This window comes from Mangifera indica, chromosome 2, assembly GCF_011075055.1.
Source record: "Mangifera indica cultivar Alphonso chromosome 2, CATAS_Mindica_2.1, whole genome shotgun sequence".
NCBI classification, from domain to species: domain Eukaryota; kingdom Viridiplantae; phylum Streptophyta; class Magnoliopsida; order Sapindales; family Anacardiaceae; genus Mangifera; species Mangifera indica.
The window spans coordinates 21,810,812-21,828,555 of NC_058138.1; the positions used below are offsets into that span (position 1 = coordinate 21,810,812).

A 17,744-nucleotide genomic window follows, 5' to 3' on the forward strand; every position below is an offset into this window, starting at 1 on the left:
AATTTCAAGACTTCCTCCACGAATTTTATGTGCACTAGTATATCACTTAAAGTTTCTCATTGTTATAAGTTGAGTTAAAGATATCATAAAAAGAGAAGGGTTTTCTATGCTTTAGGAAAATTCTTAAGATAGATTAGAACGATATTGAAACACAGAGTTGATTACAATCTTTACTTGACTCAAACTCAGTACATACTTGTTGAAGAAAACTACTTTGCGTAAAGCAAATCTTTATATGACATGCATAGTTTCAAATTGCAAGAGTACGCAATTAATGAAAATGAATATTTTGTTGATCCTACTGTTTATAGAAGAACTATTGACTGGTGCCTTGCAATATGTGACAATCACAAGAGTAGTTTTTGCTTACTTTGTGAACAAGCTCAATCACTACATGAAAGCTCCCACTTGCAAGCATGTAAAAGGCTGCTCAAGTTTCTCATGAGCATGACATTTCTTTCCATTCACTTTTACTTTGTAATAATCAATCTACTTTCAACATAGTTAGCTATTTTTTTTTAAAAAACTTGCGTTCGACATATTGACATCGATGTACACTTTATTTGTAAGTTGGCTGCTCGTGAGATTCTTTGTCGTAGGCATGTCCCTATAACTTCAGGGTGCAAATATATCTACCAATGGACTATCACGCGAGCACTTTCCTTCTGGCTCTAATTGCAACACCATATGAGCTCCAGCTGCATCTGCAATTCGTTATTTAGTTATTTTTGAACTCTAATCAACTATCTTTTCTTCCAGCTGGATCGTAACAAGGTTATCTTATTTTATTTCAATTATCTTTCCCTTAAGCACTTGTTTCCAATTTAATCAAGAGGTCTTATAAAATTTGCTTCCAAAACAACTATTTGTTTCCTATTCACTTACGGAGTTTGTAGAACTTGATATCCAAGAAATCCTGTTTTTAAATTTATCAGAGGCACCCTTATTTGTTTTCTCTTCGATCTTTTGCCAAACCATCTCTCCGAGAAAACAAACACTTTCATCATCAAACAAAACCACAATCCCTCTTTCTTAGAGCCAGAGTGCTGAGCGATCTTTTCATATTAGCGGCTGTAAAGGCCAAAGATGCAGCCGAAGAGTTCTTCAAACTCAACAACATAGATATGGCGATCAGGTCTCTCACAGCGGCCAAAGAGTTCAATCCGGAATTACCAAACATCGATGAGTACTTCATGGCTTATAAAGTGCACGAAATGGCTGCCAAGAAAAGCACCTGGTACGAGTTTCTTTCTTTGAGTGACGTCCAAGTAGATTCAACCGTGATCAAGAAACAATACATGAAAATGGCTCTTAAGTTGCACCCGGACAAGAATCACTCTGTATCTGCAGAGGGGGCTTTCTTACTCATTCAATCTGCTTTCGAAGTTTTGATAGATCCTGCAAAAAGACAAGTCTACGATAGTAGCTTGTGCTCCAAGAAACGCCCTCATATGTCACCGCACACCGCTTCTGGTTCTTCTAAATATTCTAAACCGTCAAAGCCTACAAGTGAAGAAGCGAACTCCAGTCAGTCTCGGCCTCGAGAGGCGGCTGATCGTTCTTCATCTGGATTTGGAAGAACATTTTCATCTGAGTTCAGAAGAACACCTTCATCTGGGTTCGGAAGCACAAAGACCAAAGAAACTTGCAGTTGCCGTGGAGGGTGCAATTTACGAAACGTCAGAATTAAAATGGTTCTCCAAGCTAACGGGACCAGAAAGATTGTTGTTTCTCGTAATGGTGAAGTTATAATTCAAACCCCTTTGGCTTTGTAATGGACTTTGATTAATGTAATTCACTATTATGTAATGGAATTCAATTCTTTGAAAACTCTCACCGTAATCATTGGAGAAATTTTACTCTATCATCTTTTTCCAGTTTTATTTTATGTTTTATATACCTAAACTAATAACCATATTACAAGTTTTAAGGTAATTTTTACCTGTGGAGGAAACTCTTCAGTGAATAATATATTCTATGATTTTCTATGGACATATAATGTGTTGAGGATACTCTTCCAGTTGGTTGCAACACCGATAACACACTTGTCTCCAAAGTTCTAATAAGGCTGATGTGTATATGTTTCCCAATATTGGTCTGTTTCACTTTGAATTCAACGTCGGAAAGACAGATGCTATTGCCGTTGCCGCCATTGATCGTAGTTTTCTTGCTGGGGCCTTCCAGTTGGAAAAAATTGTTGTGAAAGGTCTTCAGGCAAAGTTCTGTATGAATGGCATTAGATCTAGAAATATGCAGGTGAATTCATTGAATCAGCTTCTAATTTTTTGAATAAATTTTCCAATGATCTCCTAATTATCATTGTAATTGTGATTCTATAGTCAATTAATTAACTAATCAAAGACGTTGCACGCATGCCTATATGTACCTCAATAGTCGAAACTAACTATAAATTTTCTTATTTCTAACTCTATACGCGCCCCTGCTACCTCTCTCTCGCTAACAAATAATGCTCAAAATTATATTAGTTTTTCAACTGTTTGTGTTTTACTACTTTTGTTTGGAAAATTAATTAAAATAGACATGAAATTTTTCGTTTAAATCTTTTTTGGTAAACTCTAAGTGATCTTATTTTTTTAAGTAAATTTAATTTTTATTCTAATAATACCCTTTACCTTATTATTTTATATTCGAAATAGTTTTTTCTAGACAGTCTTCTTTTTCTCCTATGTCATCATATTGAGTATACAAATTAATTTTTGTGTAATTGTTGATATTTACGAATCGAAAGCAGATTAATTTCTAATGTAAAAGTTGATATTTATAAATAGTGATAAAATAATGAACATAACTACACAGAGTGCATGTGGGTGCTAAAGGGTGTGTGCTAAGATTCGTTTAACCAGGATTGCCAACCTAGACACTCTCAAGCTAATACAGTTATTTTCTTTGTAAGATATTAAGATATTAATTTATTAGTGAAAGGATTAATTTCTGTAATCGTATTACTGTTTTCTAAATAAGCACGCGTTATATATGTCAGAAAAAGAAAAATTCCGCGGCAGAGTTTTTCATAAACAATTATCAGCACTCAGAACATCGGATGAAAATTTAAGATTAAAATAACGATGTGCAAGAATATAAAAAGAGCACCATTGCCATGTCAAAACTGTTGATGTAGTCAACGAAGAGATTAAAAATTTTACTTAATCAACAACTACAAACTGAGTAAAAGATAGCCAACGAAGACTTTGCAACTGGCAACACTCGTTCTGATTTTCTTTGAGTCAATCGAGACTGGTTCAATAGATTTTGTCTATAAATAGAGTAGCTAACCTTACAACATTTCTCACCCCTCCATAAGCAATAATAACAATACGCGAAGAATAGAGAGAGCATAATCACAATGAAAAGTTTTATTCAAGCTTTTATCTTCTTGGCCTTAGCTTCCTCATTTGCCACCGCATTTGATCCCAGTCCTCTTCAGGACTTCTGTGTAGCCATCGATGAACCAAAGAACGCTGGCATGAATGTTCTCCTCAATTCTCTTTCTGTTTATTAATTTAAGCTAGCTAACTCTTATCCATTTTGTACGCAGGCAGTAATTCTTACAGATTTGATTCTTCAATGCAGTGTTTGTGAATGGAAAGTTCTGCAGGGATCCCAAGCTCGTCAAAGCTGAAGACTTTTACTTTTCAGTTAAAACGCCTGGAAACACAAATAATCCAGTTAATTCTAATGTTACAGCCGTAAATGTCAATCAAATTCCAGGACTTAACACTCTTGGCATATCAGCTGCCCGCATTGACTTTGCACCTTACGGCCAAAATCCACCTCACACTCACCCTCGTGCCACCGAGATTCTTGTTGTCCTGGAGGGTACTCTTCTTGTTGGGTTCGTCACTTCCGATCCCAACCACACACTCATCAGCAAAGTTCTTAATAAGGGTGATGTGTTCGTGTTCCCTATTGGTCTTATCCACTTCCAATTCAATGTCGGAAAAACGAATGCTGTTGCATTTTCTGGTTTGAGCAGCCAAAACCCCGGTGTGATTACTATTGCCAACGCCGTATTTGGATCAAATCCTCCAATTAATCCAGATTTTCTTGCCAAGGCTTTCCAGTTGGACGTAAACATGGTGAAAGATCTCCAGAAAAAGTTCTAGATAGACAGCAAGATAATTTTTTCGATTGCATGAAAGTAGCTTCTACAATTTCAATATATTTATAATATGTGCTTTTCCTAATACTTATTGACGTGTGATAGTGATGTAATACAGGTGTTACATTTTTTATGTACCTCCAGTCAGTTTCCATGGTTTTCTTACTGATATAACTAAATTTGATTGCATTTGTTGACCCCTTTTTTTTTTCCCCCTCTTTTCTATACTCTCGTCTCTACCAGTTACATTTTTCTATGACATGAGAATAAATCTGATTGATAATGAATCCCAAGTGACTGCACCCAAAGTTGTTCTGCTCATAGGAAAAAATTCGAAAAAACGACAGGCTTTGTTGGTGATATTGTACATCTAAATATTAATGCACAAATAGTTTGGTTATTGGACATCAGTTACATTAACCATTTAATCAATAATTCAATCATTAACTAATTAATTCATAAGTGATACACATAAATTCGTGTCTTAAGGATAATGACATAATCCATTTACAACTTTACGTGGTCTGGGTCGTTGTCAAGTTTTTGACCAATTGAGTTGTCGGCTGCCTATTTTCTACATAATTAATGCAGTCAAACGAATCAATTAAGGAATGGCCAAAGGACTTATTCCCACCCAATGTATGTTATTATCTCAAGATTCTTTTCGTTAATTCTGAAAATCTTATTTATTTATTTATAATTTATTAAAATTAACAAAATTTTAACTTTTTAAAATTTTATCTCTTTATTCTCCCAGTCTCTAAAAATTAACAATTTCTTCTTAAATTAAATTTTAAAAAATAACATTCCTTTTAAAGTTTAGCTTTTAATCTCAGACGTCAAATCCGATGTCATCATCGATAATAAAGCTTTCTTGACATATCATCATCATCCGATGGTCTCTCTTCCCTCCTCTGGAACGTCAGCCGAAGCAGATCTAGCCTGATCTACGCCGGCCGACATTCCAAAGGAGGGAAGATAGCCGAAGAAAAGATTTAAGACTCTAATGTATATTTTTTTCAAGTAATTTCTGCAGAATACCTGGTCCACATGCATCATAGGGCTTTATTTATGCTAAATAATAATGTAAAAATATCCATCTTTTTTCCTATATATGGCTTGATCAATCCACATATTGGAAAAAGATAAGAATTCTTCAAAAAAAAGAAAAAAAGAGTCCAGATATTTTTCTTTCAATTTCTTGGTTAATTACTCAGTCCTGTACAATTTAATTTCCATAATTATCTCTCTTCAATTTTGACAAGGGGATTAATTTCCGTAATCAACAAGCACTTGATATGTATGTTACACAAACATGGTCAGATATTTCATAAACAAATATCAGTACATCCGATGAAAAATTAGGATAAAAATAATTAGTATGTTATCATATGTTATCATATTAACTGAGATTATAAATGTTAGAACTTGAACCCAATACCTTATCAATTGATATAATTTGTATATCATCAAGTCGATTTCACTTTTATATTGCTTTAGCACATATGTTATATGCATTTAAAATATATAATAATAATATATCACTGTATGACTAGGTATTATTTAATCATATAAGAACACATTTTCACTTATACTTAATTTGGTACTTATTTTAAATGTATATAGCATTCTTTACCCTTCATATGTGATATGTTAATCACATTTCATATGTCAGCATATGTGTTAATGCAATACAAAAGTGAACTCGATTTGATAAGGTATCAAGTTTAAATCTTGTCATCGATGAATCGAAGAGCCCTAGTATTAATTTTATACTAAGTTCTTTTTCTGTTTATTAATTTAAACTAGCTAACTCTTAGCCATTATGTACCTTGGCATTAATTCTTATTGATTTGATTCCTTAATGTAGTGTTTCTGAATGGAAAGTTCTGCAAGGACCCTTAACTTGCCAAAGCAGAGGATTTCTCTTTTTCAGTTAAATTACCTAGAAACACAAATTAACAATCCAGTTGGTTCAATTGTTACGGTCGTAAGCGTCGATGAAATTCCAGTCTTAGCATTTCGAGTACCCGTATTGACTTCGCACCTTATGGCTAAACCCACCTCACACTCACCCCACTGTCATTGAGATTCTTGTTGTCTAGGAGGGTACTCTTTTTGTTCGTTTCGTCACTTCCAATCCAAACAATACTCTAATCAGCAAAATTCTTAATAAGGGTGATATGTTCATGTTTTCGATTGGTCTCATTCACTTCCAAGTAAATATAAAAAAAACAGGGTTGTTGCCTTTTCCGGTTTGGGCAGCTAGTACCCCGGTATGATTACTATTGCCACCGTCGTATTTGGATCAAATTCTCCAATTAATCCAGATTTTCTTGCCAAAGCCTTCCAATTGGAAATAAATGTGGTTATAGATCTCCAAAAAAAGTTCTAGATGCATACAAATAAAAAATGAGAGGTTTTTTCGAATAATAAAAAGCTTACATGTATTATTTCTTTCTCTTTTCTCTCCTCTTCTTTTTCAGTTACATTTTTCGATGACATTAAAAAAACTGATTGACAATGAATCCCACAGGTGACTGCACCCAAAGTTGTTTTGCCCATAGGGAAAAAAATTCTAAAAAATGACCAGCTTTGTTGATGTTATTGTACATCTAAATGTTAATGCATAAATAGTTTGACTTGTGGACGTCAGTTACATACAGTACACATTTAATCAATAATAACAACCATTAACTAATTATTTATTAACTGATACACAAACAGTACTCTTGTTTTCTCTACGATCTTTTGCCAAACCATCTCTCCAAGAAAACAAACACTTTCATTCATCAAACAAAGCCACAATCCCTCTTTCTCAGAGCCAGAATGCTTAGCGATCTTTTCATATTAGCGGCTGTAAAGGCCAGAGATGCGGCCGAAGAGTTCTTCAAACTCAACAACATAAATATGGCGATCAGGTCTCTCACAGCAGCGAAAGAGTTCAATCCGGAATTACCTAACATCGATGAGTACTTCATGGCTTACAAAGTGCACGAAATGACCGCCAAGAAAAGCACCTGGTACGAGTTTCTTTCTTTGAGTGACGTCCAAGTCGATTCAACCGTGATCAAGAAACCATACAAGAAAATGGCTCTTAAGTTGCATCCGGAAAAGAATCATTCTGTTGCTGCAGAGGGGGCTTTCTTATTCAATCTTCTTTCGAAGTTTTGATAGATCCTGCAAAAAGACAAGCCTACGATAGTAGCTTGTGCTCCAAGAAACTCCCTCATATGTCACCGCACACCGCTTCTGGTTCTTCTAAATATTCTAAACCGTCAAGGCCTTCAAGTGAAGAAGCGAAATCCAGTCAGTCTCGAGCTCGAGAGGCAGCTGATCGTTCTTCATCTGGATTTGGAAGAACATTTTCATCTGAGTTCAGAAGAACATCTTCATCTGGGTTCGGAAGCACAAAGACCAAGGAAACTTGCAGTTGCCGTGGAGGGTGCAATTTACGAAACGTCAGAATTAAAATGGTTCCCCAAGCTAATGGGACCGAAAAGATTGTTGTTTCTCCTAAATAATAGTTAATTTTAATTAAAATGGTAAATAATAATTGAGTAATATTATGTGTATCCATTTTGGGTATACAAATGTATATACACTTATATGTATCATCATATGATTGGTTATTATTTTATTCTTAATTCAAAATCATCAAATCACATGATAACACATATAAATGTGTATATATTTGTATACCCAAAATGAATACACATAGTTTTATTGATAATAATTCCCATCGACATTTAATGCAAGAGTTAATTTTAATTCAGCAAACTTTAACTAGTTAATTTTAATTCGGCAAACTGTACATGCGGTAAATAATAATTCCTGTGCTTCTGAGTTGATTGCTCGTGAGGTTCTTTGTCTTAGATATCTTCCTACAATTTCAGGATGCAGATATATCTACCAACGGACTATCCCACGAGCACTTTCCTTGTGGCTCTAATTGCAACACCATATGAGCTCCCGCTGCATCTGCAATTCGTTATTTGATTATTTTTGAACTCTAAATCAACTATCTTTTCTTCCAGCTGGATCGTAACAATATATTTATCCGTAGATTATCTTATTTTATTTCAAATATCTTTCCCTTGTTAAAGCACTTGTTTCCTATTTAATCAAGAGGTCTTGCATATGTTCTTTAAAATTTGCTTCCAAAACAACTATTTGTTTCTTATTCAATTACGGAGTTTGTAGAACTTACTATCCAAGAAAACCTGTTTTTAAATTTATCAGAGGTACTCTTATTTGTTCTCTCTTCGATCTTTTGCCAAACCATCTTTCTAAGAGAACAAACACTTTCATTCATCAAACAAAACCACAATACCTCTTTCTTAGAGCCAGAATGCTTAGCGATCTTTTCATATTAGCGGCCGTAAAGGCCAAAGATGCAGCCGAAGAGTTCTTCAAACTCAACAACATAGATTTGGCTATCAGGTCTCTCACAGCAGCCAAAGAGTTCAATCCGGAATTACCTAACATCGATGAGTACTTCATGGCTTACAAAGTGCACGAAATGGCCGCCAAGAAAAGCACCTGGTACGAGTTTCTTTCTTTGAGTGACGTCCAAGTAGATTCAACCGTGATCAAGAAACAATACAAGAAAATAGCTCTTAAGTTGCACGCGGACAAGAATCATTCTGTTGCTGCAGAAGGGGCTTTCTTACTCATTCAATCTGCTTTCGAAGTTTTGATAGATCCTGCAAAAGGACAAGTCTACAATAGTAGCTTGTGCTCAAAGAAACGCCCTCAAACATCACCGCACACTGCTTCTGGTTCTTCTAAATATTCTAAACCGTCAAAGCCTTCAAGTGAAGAAGCGAAATCCAGTCAGTCTCGAGCTCGAGAGGCAGCTGATCGTTCTTCATCTGGATTTGGAAGAACATTTTCATCTGAGTTCGGAAGAACATTTTCATCTGATTTCAGAAGAACACCTTCATCTGGGTTCGGAAGCACAAAGACCAAAGAAACTTGCAGTTGCCTTGGAGGGTGCAATTTACGAAACGTCAGAATTAAAATGGTTCTCCAAGCTAACGGGACCAGAAAGATTGTTGTTTCTCGTAATGGTGAAGTTATAATTCAAACCCCTTTGGCTTTGTAATGGACTTCGATTAATGTAATTCAGTATTATGTAATGGAATTCAATTCTTTGAAAACTCTCACTGTAATCATTGGAGAAATTTTACTCTATCATCTTTTTCCAGTTTTATTTTATGTTTTATATACCTAAACTAATAATCATATTACAAGTTTTAAGGTAATTTTTATCTGTGGAGGAAACTCTTCAGTGAATAATATATTCTATGATTTTCTATGGACGTATAATGTGTTGAGGATACTCTTCCAGTTGGTTGCAACACCGATAACACACTTATCTCCAAAGTTCTAATAAGGCTGATGTGTATGTGTTTCCAAATATTGGTCTGTTTCACTTTGAATTCAACGTCGGAAAGACAGATGCTATTGCCCTTGCCGCCATTGATCCTGGTTTTCTTGCTGGGGCCTTCCAGTTGGAAAAAATTGTTGTGAAAGGTCTTCAGGCAAAGTTCTGGATGAATGGCATTAGATCTAGAAATATGTAGTTGAATTCATTGAATCAGCTTCTAATTTTTTGAATAAATTTTCCAATGATCTTCTAATTATCATTGTTATTGTGATTCTGTAGTCAATTAATTAACTAATCAAAGACGTTGCACGCATGCCTATATGTACCTCAATAGTCGAAACTAACTATAAATTTCTTATTTCTAACTCTCTACGCGCCGCCCCTGCTACCTCCCTCTCGCTAACAAATAATGCTCAAAATTATATTAGTTTTTCAACTGTTTGTGTTTTACTGCTTTTGCTCAGAAAATTAATTAAAATAGGCACGGAATTTTTTGTTTAAATCTTTTTTGGTAAACTCTAAGTGATCTTATTTTTTTAAGTAAATTTAATTATTATTCCAGTAATACCCTTTACCTTATTATTTCATATTCGAAATAGTTTTTATGGGACATTCTTCTTTTTCTCCTAGATCATCATATTGAGTATACAGATTAATTTTTGTATAATTGTTGATATTTACAAATAGAAAACAGATTAATTTCTAATGTAAAAGTTGATATTTATAAATCGTAATAAAATGATGAACATAATTACATAGAGTGCACGTGAGTGCTAAAGGGTGTGTGTGGGTGTGAAAGGGTGCAAGTTGGTGTGAAAGGGTGCGTGCGGGTATGAAAGGGTGTGAGCGAGTGAGAAAAGATGCGAGCAGGTGCCAACGGATTTTAGCAAACTCCAAGAGTGGATTTTTTAGAAACTTTTAGTCTAGTGGTAAAGGCAACAATAGTCAGAGTTATGCTCGCCTTGGTAGTGTTTTTGATAAGAGAGTTCACCAAATTGATATCAACAATGCTTTTCTCAATGGGGATTTGCAAGAGGAGGTGTTTATGGTTCAACTAAAAAGGGTTTCAGGACAAGTTGAGACCCGGTTTTGTTTGCAAATTATGGAAGGCATTATGTGACCTAAAACGAGTCCCAAGAGCTTGGTATGAAAAGCTAAAACAGATGTTAAAAATTAAAGGTTTCAAGAACTCATTAGCTGATTCTAGTTTATTTGTTTTTAAACAAGGCACATCAGTAGTTTATGTACTCATATACGTTGATGACATATTGCTCACAAGGCTGGATTCTAATTTTATTAGAAGGCTAATAACTGATCTGAATGATCAATTTGCACTGAAAGATACGGGTGAATTGGATTTTTTCTTAGGTCTGGACACAAAGAGAAGTTGGAAAGGTTTGCTACTGAGCCAAACAAAACATGCTTCTGATCTCTTGCATAAGGTGAATATGCAGGATTGCAAATCTGTTTCCACACCAATGGTCGTAGGTAGTAAATTGCTTCCTGGAGATAGTCCTGTATTTGATAAGTCAACGATGAATAGAAGTGTTATTGGTGCACTGCAATATCTGACCCTTACTAGACCTGATCTTTCTTATGCAATAAATAAGCTGAGTCAGTTCTTGAAGGAGCCAACACAACTTCAATGGCAAGCAGTAAAAAGAGTGTTGTGATATATTCAAGGTACACTAGAGTATGGCTTGATGTTTGGGCCTTCTTCGATATTGAATTTGGAGGTTTTTTTAGATGCAGATTGGGCTGGAAACTTGGAGGATAGAAGATCCACAACTGGGTATTGCATTTACCTTGGAGGTAATCTGGTTCAGTGGAGCTCTAAAAAACAAAGAGTGGTGGCTCTCTCTTCCACTTAGTCAGAATACAAGGCACTCAGTCAGGCAGCTACAGAGGTTGAATGGTTAAGATCTCTATTCAGTGAATTGGATTTGGAGTGGTTTGGTCAAGCAGTAATATGGTGTGACAATATGAGTGCTGCTTCATTGACAGCAAACTCTGTGTTTCATGGAAGGACAAAGCATATTGAGCTGGATGTGCAATTTATTCGTGAGCAAGTGGCTTCTAAATCTGTGGCAATTTAATATGTGCCTTCACAACGTCAGGTAGGTGATGTGTTTACTAAAGCATTGTTAGCTGCGAGATTTGGGTTACTCATTGACAGACTTCAAGTAGTGAGAATTACAGGAAAAGATGACTGTGTGAAAGAATTTCTTTCCGAAACGGAAGGTGCTGGAGGAAAAATTACAGAAATCCAGGTGAGCTGCAGGGAGGATTGTTTGTAAAGAAGTTGAGTTAAGCAGAATTAAGAGAGTTGTTTGTAACAAAATTTACTCATTTTTTGTTGCAATTCTAACTATTTCTTAGTTAGAATTGAGGGAGGATGTGAAAGAGCAAATTTTGGTTGTAGTAGCAGAAGCAGAGTGAAGTTGTACTGTCAGTAGTAGAGTTTTAACTTTCGTAATGCAGTGAGTTTTGGAGAGCTAAAAATGCGGTGCGTTTTGTAGAAGAAAATAAATGAAAAGTTGCCTCTGTTCTTCTTCTACTGAGGAAAGCAGAAAAAGTTTTGTCTAATTTTCTTTGTCACAATGAATAGATTTCCCCATGCAGCATCTGTCTAAGTTCTTTTTTTTTTTTTAAAACAATGTCTTTGAACTACTACATAAACTGTGGCAGAAATTTATGTTGCTTTTGTATTTCCTTTGGCGTAAAGTGTTTCTTCAAAGCAACATCTGTCTTTACCAAGTCCAGGAACAAAGTCAATAAAGTCAAATTGCGTGCTCTCTTTAGCAAATAATATCCACCAAGTAATGGCTACCTACTGCAACTCTAGCCACCTTTTACGTCTTCAAATCAACCCTATACTCACACGCAATTGGTAATTTCCTCAAACGACGTTTACCATTTTTGTACACTTCAAGGAATATAGACTCTTTCTTAATCATACCAAGTCATAATCAAGATGACTCTGAATTCAAAGGAAGATCAAAAAATGGTTTCATACAAGACCTCTTTATAATGAAGAAGACAATTCAAAAAGAAGATTTGACTCGACAAGAAAAAACGAAGTCAAGGCAGAACGGAGCAGGTAGGTGTTTATTCTATTATATATATATGTTTGTCGTGCTAATATTGACTATATTTGACTTTTTGTTAAACAGATATTGTTAGTTTCTTAACGGTTATTGCTTTCGTTTACTGAATTTCTTATGGTTACTGGTTATATTCTTATGCATACAAAGACAAGAGTTAGAAATTTAAAAAGTTAACAAATTATCTTTAGGACAAACAACTCATACTTCAGGCCTAAATACCTTTTTTTCTCCCCATTTTTACTTTACCCTTACTTTATTTATATGTACCTCCAACCGCTTTCTATGTTTTTCTTGCTGAAACAATTAAATTTGATTGCAGTTTGTTGTCTATTTCTTTCTCTTTTCTCCACTCTCTTCCCCTTCAGTTAAAATTTTCTTTGACATGAATGCATACATAAACTTACAGTTTTCAACACCAACAAACTAGTACAATAATACACCATTTTATGGAAATCGGAAATTATTCCTCATGAAGCTTGTTCACTTTCATCAAGGCTCAACGCATGAAGCTTCAGTTTCAATATTTCTGCTGTTCTGGACATGAGTTAATGAGAAGACACCCCTTTAATTGAATTTCCATAAGTTACTATAAATACTTAATCACTAACAACAACCATTAATTAATTAAACAAACGATCATTTAATGAGCTTGCTATTTACATTATTTTATTAATTAATGTTAATGATCTTTTCCATGATAGTCATTTATAATAATGCCAAGTTAATAATACTAGAGTACAAATTCTATAAACTCTTTCATAGAAATTGATGTAATATAAATTAAAGAGTAAATTTATATATAAACTCAATGAATGCTAACTAATATGGATGAATGATGTGACAATGCGAGCCTTGCGCAATATCAGTAGTTTGTACATATTGTACCACTAGCATTAACCATTGATATCTATCAATATTATAAAATTATTTAGGATAAAACCTTTATTACAATAATCAGTAATTATTTTAAAAATGATTTTTATAGTTTAATTAATTTCTCTTGATCATGCAATAGCCTAAAACAGTCGATGCTCAAATTCTCTCTCTTTTCTGAAAATGTAACATTTCCTTATAAATGAAAGTACACATCATTGAAAGAAGTTTCAAATCATCACAAATATTAAAGGATTTTCTTTCTTTTTGTTTTTAAATTTTTAAAATTTAAAATTACTGTTGCAATAATCGAAAGTTATTTTTTACTTATTAAAATATTTTAGCAATATAAAATTATTAAACATTACATATTTATTAAAATTCATTTTTACCCTTGTTATACGGTAACCGTGTTTTATCTATATTCTAAGCAACTCGAAACTTATGTTTTCTTTCTATTTATTTTGAAAAGAGCAATGTTATGTGTATCCATCTTTTGTACATAATTCATGTATATAGTGATATGCTATCATGTAATTAGGTGATTTTAAAGCATGTGCTATCATATGATAAATAAACATCTAATTACATGATAACATTTTATCTGTGTACATAAATTGTGTACCAAAAATAGGTATACATAGTTTTATTGTTTTGAAAAACTTTATTCAAACTACAATTATAAATGAAGTTTTGAATAGTCTTTGAACTTTAATTAATGTAATGGATATGGCTTAAATGTGGATGGCTCTTTTTCTTATTAATTACCTACTACATAACTAATCATGTATAAAAATCAACGAAACCAACTGCCCAAAGATGAGCAAGATCAAAATATAAAATTAGAAAGGCTATGTTTGTGAAAGTCCAATAATTTTTTCATTTAACAATTTCTTGCATTAGTGAAATTTTCTAATGCCCAGACTCTTAAGTACCCAACATTTCAATTTTTGTGCATGGTGACATTTGTTGTGACATAAGGGGGTGTGAAAAGTGCTTAACCTCCGAGCAATGGCTTTACCAAGTCAATAAAAGAGTATTTGTCTTCATAACCAAATTGTACAACTAAAAACCTAATCTAAGCTCTTTCTACATTTGACATAACTTTATATTTAAATACTTAATGATTTAACCCCACAATTAAAAATTATCCTAGTATCAATTTCACAAACAATTCCTAGTATCTTACATTTCAGATAGGGTATTGCTCTGGGTGGATATTACTGAGTAAATGTTGTCTGAAAACATATCAGATTCTAGAGCTTCAACAGTAGGTAGAGTTGTTGGGTTTAACATCAGTTACGGCTCTAGTAACAGATGTTAGCAGAGACAACTGAAGAATAGGCAAGTGTAATTCTTATAAGAAAATAAAGTGCTGTTAGCTTAATAAGTAATACAGTGTGGATTAGTCCTGCGGCGTCAGAAATATATATTGGGTTTATAAATGTGAAGATTGAAACCTATATTACACAAAACTAATTGGTTTTGTAAAGTGTGAAGTGTGAAGATTGAAACACATATTATACAAAAATTTTTTAATGCTTATTTCAAATAAATGTTTTAATTAGAATGGGTGTTATTAATACTAGTTTAACTATTAATGAACTGAATATGATATTGGCCTGAATTAGTGTGAATGGCTCTTTTCTTTTTTAATTGTTACATAATTAATCGTTTATAAAAATCAACATATCATTAGAAAATTATGTATACATCTAACGTTAAAATATATCAACAAAACCAACTGCCAAAGATTAGCAAAATCAAAATATATCAAATAAGGTAAAGTCAGTGAAAAAGTCCAACCCATGTTTAGTCTCCATCCACACATGGAAAATTGGAAATAATTAGTCCAATAGTGTATTTTTAAAACCTAATATCTTCATTGTTTTTTTACAATCTACAAAATCCTCCATTATTTGCTTCGTGAGGTGGATTTTAAAATTGAAATCCTGTCAGACTTGCAATTTTAGGAAGTTAAAAAACAATTTTAATACCTAATTTCACGTACACGTTTTTGCCACTTTCAAACCTTGAAACAAGTATTTTGCAATTCATCTTGAAGTACTTATATTATAGTGACATTCTAAACTTGCATTTCATCAGATTATATTGCACAAGTAAAAGCCTAACCCAATTACTCATTCAATATTTGAAACTTTTACTAATTAAATTAACACTAAAGGACTTTTCAACATTACCAGAAGGTGACAGACAACATATATAGCCATAAAGGATAGCTAAAGAAAAGATTTTAAGACTCCAATGTATATTTTTTTCAAGTAATTTCTGCAGAATACCTGGTCCACATGCATCATAGGGCTTTATTTATGCTAAATAATAATATAAAAGTATTCATCTTTTTTCCTATATATGGCTTGATCAAGCCACATATTGGAAAAAGATAAGAATTCTTCAAAAAGAAAAAGAAGTCCAGATATTTTTCTTTCAATTTCATGGGTCAATTACTCAATCCTGTACAATTTAATTTCCATAATTATCCCAAATTTTGACACTTTCAGTAAGGGGATTAATTTCCGTAATCAACAAGCACTTGATATATATGTTACACAAATATGGTCAGAGATTTCATAAACAAATATCAGTACATCCGATGAAAAATTAGGATAAAAATAATTAGTACAAAAATATAATGGAGGACCATTTCCATGGATAAAATGAAGTGTTGATGCAAGCAATGAAGAAATTAAAATTTTAACTTAATCAACGACTACAAACTAAGAGAAAGCAAATGAAGACTTAGCAACTGGCTGGACTCTTTCTCATTTGCTTCGAGCAAAGGAAAACAATCGAGACTGATTCTATAATTTTCACTTATAAATAGAGAAGTTAGCCTTCAGCATTTCTCACCCCTCAACGAGTAAAATTACTTGAAGAATATATAGAGCGTGATCACAATGAAAAGTTTTCTACAAACTTTCGTTCTTTTGGCCTTGGCTTCCTCATTTGTCTCCGCATTTGACCCCAGTCCGCTTCAGGACATCTGTGTAGCCATCGATGAACCAAAGAACGCTGGTATATGCTCACTTCTCTTTCTGTATATAACTTCTCATTTATGAAATTAACTGAGGGTTGATTCTTACTGATTTGATTGTTTTATGCAGTGTTTGTGAATGGGAAGTTTTGCAAGGACCCCAACCTCGCCAAAGCTGAGGACTTCTTCTTTTCAGTTAAAACGCCTGGAAACACAACCAATCCACTTGGTTCAAATGTCACAGCTGTGACAGTAGACCAAATTCGAGGACTTAACACTCTTGGCATCTCTGCCGCCCGCCTTGACTTTGCACCTTATGGCGAAGTCCCACCTCACACTCACCCTCGTGCCACTGAGATTCTTGTTGTCCTGGAGGGCACTCTTTTTGTTGGGTTCGTCACTTCCGATCCCAACCATACACTTATAAGCAAAGTTCTTAACCCGGGTGATGTGTTCGTCTTCCCCATTGGTCTCATTCACTTCCAAGTCAATATCGGAAAAACAAATGCTGTTGCTTTCTCTGGTTTGAGCAGTCAGAACCCTGGTGTGATTACCATTGCCAGTGCTGTGTTTGGATCAAATCCTCCGATTAAACCAGATTTTCTTGCCAAGGCCTTCCAGTTGGATGTGAAAGTGGTGAAAGACCTTGAGGCAAAATTTAAGATGGATAATTAGATAAATGTGTCAAATGCAGTGAATTAGCTTCTACTGTTTGAATAACGCTTGTCTGTTTTATTATTACAATGGTGTAATAAAGTGGTTACACGTTTATATGTGCCTCCACTTAGTTAATTTTACCAGATATTGATATAATGTTGTGTCTATCTTTCTTCCCTCTTCTCTTACTTTTATCGTAAATATCTTTATAATTTATAGTATTGATACATTATTTATGATGTAAAAATAAAATATAACTGATCAAATGAATCCCATAATTTCAAGACTTTTTCCTTGAATTTTATGTGCACTAGTATATCACTCAAAGTTTCTTCTTGTTATAAGTTGAGCTAGGGATATCATAAAAAGTAGAAGGGTTTTCTAGGCTTCAGAAAAATTCTTCAGAAATATTAGAGTGGTGTTAAGGCACATAGGGATGAGTATGGTCTTTAGTTGACCAAGCTCGTTTGTGAATGGAATGTTTTGCAAGGACCCCAAACTCGCCAAAGCAGAGGATTTCGCCTTTTCGGTTAAATTGCCTGTAAATACAAAGAATCCAGTGGTTCAAATGTTACAGCCCAAAGTGTTGATCAAATTCCA

The 17,744-nt window shown here is 34.0% G+C and overlaps 4 protein-coding genes across 4 annotated transcripts; all 4 read left to right on the forward strand.

Moving 5' to 3' along the window:
- Positions 1–1,124: 1,124 nt before the first annotated feature.
- Positions 1,125–1,775, forward strand: LOC123208692 (uncharacterized J domain-containing protein C17A3.05c-like). Its single transcript, XM_044626211.1, has one exon. The coding sequence runs from the start codon at positions 1,125–1,127 to the stop codon at positions 1,773–1,775; it is 651 nt and encodes a 216-aa protein (XP_044482146.1).
- Positions 1,776–3,361: 1,586 nt separating this feature from the next.
- LOC123209786 (germin-like protein subfamily 1 member 13) lies at positions 3,362–4,331 on the forward strand. The gene is made up of 2 exons (XM_044627927.1): positions 3,362–3,482; positions 3,592–4,331. Exons 1-2 carry the CDS (start codon positions 3,365–3,367, stop codon positions 4,122–4,124), a joined length of 651 nt encoding a protein of 216 aa, XP_044483862.1. The 5' UTR covers positions 3,362–3,364; the 3' UTR covers positions 4,125–4,331.
- A 4,140-nt stretch (positions 4,332–8,471) lies between these two features.
- Positions 8,472–9,227, forward strand: LOC123208693 (chaperone protein DnaJ-like). The gene has a single exon (XM_044626213.1). The coding sequence runs from the start codon at positions 8,472–8,474 to the stop codon at positions 9,225–9,227; it is 756 nt and encodes a 251-aa protein (XP_044482148.1).
- Positions 9,228–16,314: 7,087 nt separating this feature from the next.
- LOC123209787 (germin-like protein subfamily 1 member 17) lies at positions 16,315–17,311 on the forward strand. Its single transcript, XM_044627928.1, has 2 exons — positions 16,315–16,528; positions 16,618–17,311. The coding sequence occupies exons 1-2, from the start codon at positions 16,411–16,413 to the stop codon at positions 17,160–17,162; spliced, it is 663 nt and encodes a 220-aa protein (XP_044483863.1). The 5' UTR covers positions 16,315–16,410; the 3' UTR covers positions 17,163–17,311.
- The last annotated feature ends 433 nt before the right edge of the window (positions 17,312–17,744 follow it).

Coding starts and splice junctions, on each gene's coding strand:
- LOC123208692 (XM_044626211.1), top strand. CDS start 1,125: ATGGCGATCAGGTCTCTCACAGCGGCCAAAGAGTTCAATCCGGAATTA.
- LOC123209786 (XM_044627927.1), top strand. CDS start 3,365: ATGAAAAGTTTTATTCAAGCTTTTATCTTCTTGGCCTTAGCTTCCTCA. Junction 3,483..3,591: donor CGATGAACCAAAGAACGCTG/GCATGAATGTTC, acceptor TCTTCAATGCAG/TGTTTGTGAATGGAAAGTTC.
- LOC123208693 (XM_044626213.1), top strand. CDS start 8,472: ATGCTTAGCGATCTTTTCATATTAGCGGCCGTAAAGGCCAAAGATGCA.
- LOC123209787 (XM_044627928.1), top strand. CDS start 16,411: ATGAAAAGTTTTCTACAAACTTTCGTTCTTTTGGCCTTGGCTTCCTCA. Junction 16,529..16,617: donor CGATGAACCAAAGAACGCTG/GTATATGCTCAC, acceptor TGTTTTATGCAG/TGTTTGTGAATGGGAAGTTT.